General features: G+C 37.4%; 1 protein-coding gene across 2 annotated transcripts in view; it reads left to right on the top strand.

The window, feature by feature from the left end:
• The first annotated feature begins 795 nt into the window (after positions 1 to 795).
• Positions 796 to 7904, top strand: part of XRN2 (5'-3' exoribonuclease 2) — a 76948-nt gene continuing 69839 nt past the window's right edge. For both annotated transcript variants that reach the window (XM_039874350.1, XM_039874349.1), the window contains exon 1: positions 796 to 979. In XM_039874350.1, coding sequence (XP_039730284.1) covers positions 905 to 979 — 75 coding nt within the window. In that variant the 5' untranslated portion in view covers positions 796 to 904. The remainder of the gene's footprint in view (positions 980 to 7904) is intronic.

The raw sequence follows: 7904 nt of genomic DNA, 5'->3' as shown, positions 1-7904 counted from the left end.
ATCATAAAACAAAGGATAAACGTATACTGTTAGTGAAAAAGCAGATTAAAAGATCTTTACTTGGACTGAACCACAAGCTGTATAAACAAGTGACTTAACCCCTCTACAAGTTGGCTTTCTCATCTGTCATGTGAAGATGATAATAGCCCCCTCAAAAGGCTCAAGTGACGATTAAATGAGATAATCCATTAGTTAATGCTTTAGCACACTGTAAGCACTCAAATACTGGAGATTGAAATCAGCAATTACTTTATACTCACAAATGTAGCTGGAAGGTTGAATCAGATGTCTGCTAGATTACATCTAATACCTATTTAAAGTGAGTTTCGTAAACAAATCATTATCAGTGCAAAACACTTAAAAATACTCCTTTTGATAGTCCAGGTATGTGCTGTAGCACAAAGTTAGGAGAAAACAGGTAGCAGAAATAACAAGTTTAGATGCCTTGATCCTACTTAGAATTGAGATGGGTGAGAAAGAGGTGGTGACCAAACCCACAAGGAAGAGCTCCCCGGAGGCCTGAGGAGCGCGCGGATTCCGCTCCAGGGGAGCCGGAGGACAGGGAAAGCGAGATGCCGGGTTAGACGCGGCGAACATGCGCTCAACCTCGGGCTCCGGGGATGGCACCAACAAGAGCGAGCACGCCAAACGAGGCTGGCAACGCCGCCGTGTACCACCTCTAACAACTACTCCGCCACTCCCGACCGCGTCCTGCCGGGTCCGGAACGTCTTTTGCCCACTCGAGCTTCCTTCCCGGCTTCCCCGGCGGCGCAGCCGTGACATCACTTCCTGTCACTGGTGCGCACGTGGGAGGAAGTGCCAGTGCCCGCGACCGCGGCTTCTTCCTGTCTCTCGGTTACGTTCGTCCGCGGGCCAGGCCGCTGCTTCCAGCTAGGCCGCCGCTATGGGAGTCCCGGCGTTCTTTCGCTGGCTCAGCCGCAAGTACCCGTCCATCATTGTCAACTGCGTGGAAGAGAAGGTGAGTGGGAGCCTGGCGACTGCCACGCTAGAACCGAGAGCCCCGGCGTTCCTAGGCCGCAGCCCTCGGGGCTAGCTGCCTGTTCCTGGGGCTCCGTGCCGGGGTCCGCGCCGCCCTGTCTGCCCCGCGGGCAGCCGCAGCCCGACACGCAGTTGGGTGCCGGCACTCGCGTTCGGGGTTCCCAGAGTGGCCTGGGCGGGGCGACGTCTGTGCAGAGTGTGAACTCGCCCGAGGGCGCTCCTCCCCTGCCCGCTTTTCCCCCCCGACCCCCGACCGGAAGGCCCCGCCCACGGCTTTGTTGCCTCGCCTCACCGCTCAGTTTGGGTTTCGAAAAAGGCTCCGCAGCTTTCGGGCCACACTGCGCTGGTCCACTGAGTTAGCTAGTTGCGCGGATGCTGATCCTAGCCTTTAACACCTTTCTAAAGTAATCCCCAGTGGCGAGCTTTTTGTTGTTTATTAGCCATACGTGAAAGGTTTTCTCGTAGTGTGAGAGACTTGTTTGTTGCTGTTGTTAGATCCTACGGTAAAAGCACCTTAAAACGTCTAGGGTAGGATAGAAGTCTGATAAGTGCCCCTTCGTTTGGGTGCCCCGACTGCTGGACAGCATGTTCCTTGAAATTTTCAGAATTCCTGGATGTACTTGAACTATACACTTTTTGTTGTTAGTTTGTTAATGTATATGTAGACTTTTGGCTATTTTTGAGTTTTGTATTTATCGTTTCTGTGATTCCGTCCAAGTTCGATTTTGTACTCTTAATTAGAATTTATGGATTGGGAAGGGTCAGGGGTACATCATGCTCCCCACCTCTTTCGTTTTTGAAGAGAGTGCCTGTCTGTTCTGAATATGATTTCTTTTGCTTACGGTGGTGAGATGAATTTTGTTTAGCTCTTATCTGAGGAACCGAAAGCCTTGTTTTGATGACATTCTCAGTATTCCTTAAGTTTTTCTCAAAGAGAAACTATTCAACTTAGTGCCCGTTTTATTTGTTTTTAAAACTTTTATCAAACTTTATTAACACTTTACTTGAATCTCATCGCATTTTTACTCTCCAGTGATAACCACTTTGAACTGTGTTGGTTCTATCGCTGAATATACCTGATTCATTGGTTTTGAGTCTTGAATTGTAGCTACGGTAGGAGTTTTGGTCACTTATGCAGCTCTCCACTCCCCGCCACACTCACCCCAATCCTCCAGATAATAGTAAATTACATCGTTATTTCTTCTTTTGGTAAATTTTGTAACTTTAATATGCTTTTTAAGAAATTCCCTCTCCTATATAAAGCGTCTCTTGAATTTTCACTGAGGTGAAGTATTACTTTTGCTAACCCTGCTGCCCTTACTCTTCACTCCAAGCTTGTCAGCCGTTCTTTTGCCCTATTGGCATCCAGTATTGTCAGGGCTTTGGCTATACAGGTTTGTTTTAGAAGCTGAAAAATCAAATAGTATCGTTGATTATTTTCATTGTGCAGATTCAGGTAATGTACTGTGATTCTGTTTCTTTTCTTGTACTACTTTTGTTTTTTTCTTGTTGCCTTTCTCATTTCCTCTTTACGTGGTTTCCCCTCCAAACTATATTTTATCAAATCTTCTTAGAGACTTCTTTGTGAGGTCTTTATTTCTTTTGCTGCCACACCTGGTTATTTAGGCTTGCTGGAAAGCTGCTGCTTGAGATTTTAAACAGTTCCTTTCTGCATTTGGAAGTACTGTTTTCTGATCATCATCTTTCTGGGCTTAAATCATTCCTCAGTTTTTATTCTCAAGAAATGATGTGTGGGATGTGAGTTATATGAGTCCATTCTACCCTTGTACACATGAATGAGCATTAGCTAGGCATGGAATTTGAGTTTGAAAATTAGTTTCCCTCAAAACTTTGAAAGCATTTTTTTTTTGCTATTATTATCCAGTATTGTTTATGAAAAGTTCAATGTTAATGTGACTTATTTATTTAACCAACACTTATGTAGTGTTAACCACCTACTGTTCTAGGCACTTTACAAATTAATTTATTAATTTCTTAAAACAACTATGTGACTACTACATACTTTTTTTTATTTTTAATGAGAAAACTGAACCACAGAGGGGTTAATTAATGTATTCATGACCACTCCACTAATATGTGTCAGAGCTACTGTTAAAACCAAAAGGAACATGCTCTTAATGTCTATGTTCTGGTTTCATTCTTTTGCAGTTGGTCTATTTCTCTTTCTGAATTTTTAAAAGATCTTTATCTTTGGTAGTTTAACCTTTCCTGATTTTGTCCTTTAGTGTAGATTTTTTAAATTTAAATTCATTGCGATCAAACTCTGAGTTTGGAGGCCTGTGTTCTTCAGTTCTAGAGAATGCTCTTTGATTATTTTATATATATGTATTTTACATTCTTTTTCTCTGCCCTCTCTGAACTCTGGGTATTGGTCCTCCAGATTTATTTTTCTTTTCTCTCTCAATTCTCTTCTCCCAATACCTCCCCTCTTGCAGCTTTATTGAGATATAATTGACCTACAGTAAACTGCACATATTTAAAGAGTACAATTTACTACATTTGACATGTGTATATTCATGAAACCATCACCACAATCAAGATAATGAGCATCACTTCTAAAATATTCTTCTTGTACCTTTGTTATTCCTTTCTATCACCCTTCCCTACTGCCTGTTTTTAGTCAACTACTGACTTATTTCTAACTCTATAGATAAGTTTTCATTTTCTAGTTTTATATAGATGGAATTATACAGTATCTACTCTTTTAAGAAAAACTTGGCTCACTTTCATTCAGAATAATTATTTTGAAATTTATCCATGTTGTTACATCAATAGTTCATTTCTTTCTATTTTTGAATAATATTCTATGTTGCACATATATCACATTTTGTTTATTCATTCACCAGATTGATGAATATTTGGATTATTTTCCAGTGTTTGGCTATTAAAAAAAAATCATCTATAAACATTGGTGTACATCTGATTTCTTTAGAGAAAATACTTAAGAATGAAATGGTTGAATTGTATTATAGGTGTGTGATTATTTAAAAAGAAAAACTTGCCAGATTGTTTTCCAAAGTGGTTGTGCCATTTTACATAGTCACCAGCATTGTATGAGAGTTCTAGTTGCTTCATTTTCTTGCTAACACGTAGTATGGTTAGTCTTTTTAGTTTAGCCATTCCAGTGTAGTGTTGCAGTTTTAATTAGCATTTTCCTAGTGACAAATGATGTTGAGCATCTTTTCGGGTGCTTTTTTACTTTCCATATATATCTTGAGTGAGGCATCCATTCAGGTCTTTTGCCCATTTTTAAGTTGGATTTTACTGAATTAGAGTTTCTTACATGTTGATATGTCTTTCTCTTAATCTGTGGTTTGCCTTTTGTCTTTGTGCAAAGAAGAGCAAAAGTTTTTAATGAAGTCTGATTTATTTTTCTTTTATATTCCTGCTTTCTGTGTTGTGTTTAAGAAATCTTGCCAAAGCCAAGGTCATTAAGATTTTCTTTTGTGTTTTCTTAAGAGATGTTTTATGGTTTAAATTCATCCTACTATGGTTTCTGTTTTTAGTTTTTTAATATTGTAAATTACATAGATTTTTAAATGTCAAACCCACCTCGCATACCTTGGTCATGGTGTATTATTTTTATATACTGTTGGATTCAATTTGGTAGTTTTCTTGGGAATTTTCACATTTATGTCCCAAAAGGATATTTGTCAATAGTTTTTTTGTAATTTCTTTGTCTAGTTTTGGTATTAGAGTAATGTTGGCCTCAGATTGAGTTTTGAGGTGTATACCTTCTAAAGTTTTCTGAAAGAGTTTGTGTAGAATTAGTTTATTTCTTCCTTAAATATGTAGTAGAATTCACCAGTGAAGCCATTTGAACCTGAAGTTTTGGTGGGGAAGTTTTTAGCTACAAATTCAATTCCTTTAGTAGACATGGAGCTATTCAGATTATTTCTTTTTGAATGAATTTTTGTAGTTATGTCTTTCACAGATTTTGTCCATTTCATCTGAGTAGTCAAATTTGTTGACATAAAGTTCATAGTATTTTTTATTTTCCTTTTAATATTGATAGAAAATGTGCTGACATCTCTCTCATTCTCGACTCTAATTTTCTCTTTTCTCTTTTGTTTGTTATGTACATTGTTTTCCATGACCAGTCTGGCTGGACCAATCACAAAGAACTAGCTTTATTTTCTCTGTTTGTTTGTTTTCTGTTTCATTGTGCCATAAACTGCCTTCTAGGTACTGTTTCAGCTACATTCCACAAATATTGACATGTTGTGTTTTCATTTTCATTCAGTAACAAATACTGTCTAATATTCCCTTTGACTTCTTTGGCCTATTGGTTATTTAAAAGAAGGTTACTTAATTTACAAAGATTTAGGGGATTTTCAGACATTTTTTCTGTGATTGATATTTAATTTAGTTCCCTTGTCACAAAACATACTTTGCATAATTTGAATCATTTTAAGGCCTATCTGATTTGTTTTATGGCCCAGAATATGGTCTTGGTAAATGTCTCATTATTTCTTGAAAAATATACAGTTCTGCTGTTGTTGGGTGGAGTGTTCTGTAAATATCATTATGCTGGCCGATAGGACATAGAAGACTTGAACAATTCTTACTGATTTTCTGTCTCTTTGTTCTATCGGTTGTTGATGGGGGTGTGGGAATCTATAACTTTTTGGATTTGTCTATTTCTTTCAGTTCTGTTGGTTTTTGCTCCTTGCACTTGGAAGCTTTATTATTAGGTGCATAAACTCTTAGAAGTGTTATGTCTTCTTGATGGTTATATTCCTTTATCATTATAAAGTGACTTTATTCCAGGTAATCGTCTTTGCTCTGAAATTCACTTTGTATGATATATTAGTACAGCCAGGTCTATGGACTAGTGTTAGCATGGTCTATTTCCAGCCTTTTATTTTTAGCCAGTTTATGTCTTTATATTTAAAGGGGTTTTTTTTTTTTGTAGTTAACATATAGTTGGGTTTTGATTTTTTTTTTACATACAGTTTGATGATCTCTGCCCTTTTTGTAAATGTGGCAAAATATACATAACATAAAATTTGCCATTTTAACCATTTTTAAATGTAGAATTCAGTGACGTTGAGTACATTCACAATATGTGAAAACATCACTGTTATTCATTTCTAGTACTTTTTCATTCATCTCAAATAGAAACTCAGTACCCATTAAACAATAATTGCTAGTATTCTCTCCCCCCTCCCTTTCTGTCTTATGATTTTGCCTACATAAGCAGAATCATACAATATTTGTCATTTTGGTCTGGCTTATTTCACTTAGCATAATTTTTTTAAGATTCATCCATGTTTAGCATGTTTCAGAGTTTCATTCCTTTTTAGGGCTGCATAATATCCCATTGTGTTTATATATTACATTTTGTTTGGACCCTTGAGTAATTTTTACTTTTTGGCTATTGTGAATAATGCCACTATGAACACTAAATCAGTGCTTTGGGTATGTACATATGACTGGTCCTTTCTTTCGATTTTGGGGTATATACCTATGAATGGAATTGCTGGATCATTGCTAATTCCGTGTTTACTTTTTTGAGGAACTGCCAAATCATTTTGCCAGTCTCTGCCTTACAATTGGAGCATTTAGAATATTTACATTTAATGTTATTCAAAATAGATCATATGCCTAAATTTAAGAGCTTAACCTGTAAAACTTTTTGAAGAAAACACAGCATAAATTTAGCAATGGATTCTTACTTATGACACCAAAAGCATGAGCAACAAAAAAATAGACTTCATCATCAAAATAAAGAAATTTTATGCTTTAAAAGACAGAGTCAAGGAAGGGGAAAGACAACCCAAAAAAAAAATCTGCAAATCACATATCTAATAAGGGACTTGTATTCAAAACATATATATTAAAAACTCTGACAATTAAAAAAAAAAATCTTAAAATTCAACAATAAAAAGACAACCCAATTTAAAAATAGGCAAAGAATCTGAGAAGACATTTCTCCAAAGAAGATAAACAAATGGCCAATAAGCACATTAAAAGATGCTCAGTATCATTAACCGTAGGAGAATGGAAATCAAAACCACAGTGATACCACTTTACACACACTAGGATGGCTAAAATAAAAAAGTCAGATAACAAGTGTTAGCAATTACTTGAAAAAACTGGAGTGTACAAACGCTGCTGGTGTGAATGTAAAATGTCGCAGCCACTTTGGAATATAGTCTGGCAATTCCTCAAATAATTAAACATAAAGTTATCATGTAACCAAGCAATTTCACTCCTAGGTATATACCCAATAAAGTGCTAGAAAGTGAGTGACGTTTGATCGCAGTGTAGACCATGGAAAGTTAGTAAGATTTCCGGAAGTGGGTGTTGGGAGGGAGGAAGGAGAAGCAGTGTGTGAAGCCATTGAGAGATGAAAGAGCGTTTTCCAGGAACTCAGCAGAGATGGGGTGGGCTGATCAATATTGTGGCAGGATAGGAGACTAGTAAGGGTCCAGGGTCATTGGTGTGCACCTGCTATGGGAATCATTGGAAAAATTAGGCAAGATTAAGACACAGCCATGTTTGTATCTTAGAAAGAAAACTGACAGCATTGAGGGTGGAATGGAGACAGGAGAGTCTAGAGGTGGGGCAGTCCATGTGAAGACTGTTCTAATCTTTTAGGTGAGATGTGATACCTTGATGTTGATAATGGTAGTGGGAATGAGAAAAGATGAAGTGGAGAGGCATTTTTTGGATTATATTGACAGAACTTATAATGGGTGGTGAGGGAAAAGAATTCTAAGATAATTCCCATGATTTTGACAACTGAGTGATTTGAGAGTTTGATAAATATTCCCTACATAATTAAGATTAATTTGTCGGGTTGGAAGCTATCACTTTCTGTAAATGAAATATCTGCTTCAGTTTGCTTTAAGGAGTAGAATAACATTTTATAATCCCAT

Source organism: Pteropus medius, unplaced genomic scaffold (genome assembly GCF_902729225.1).
Source record: "Pteropus medius unplaced genomic scaffold, Ma_sr-lr_union100, whole genome shotgun sequence".
In the NCBI taxonomy this organism is placed as follows: Eukaryota; Metazoa; Chordata; class Mammalia; order Chiroptera; family Pteropodidae; genus Pteropus; species Pteropus medius.
This window is presented reverse-complemented; position numbering and strand designations above follow the sequence as displayed.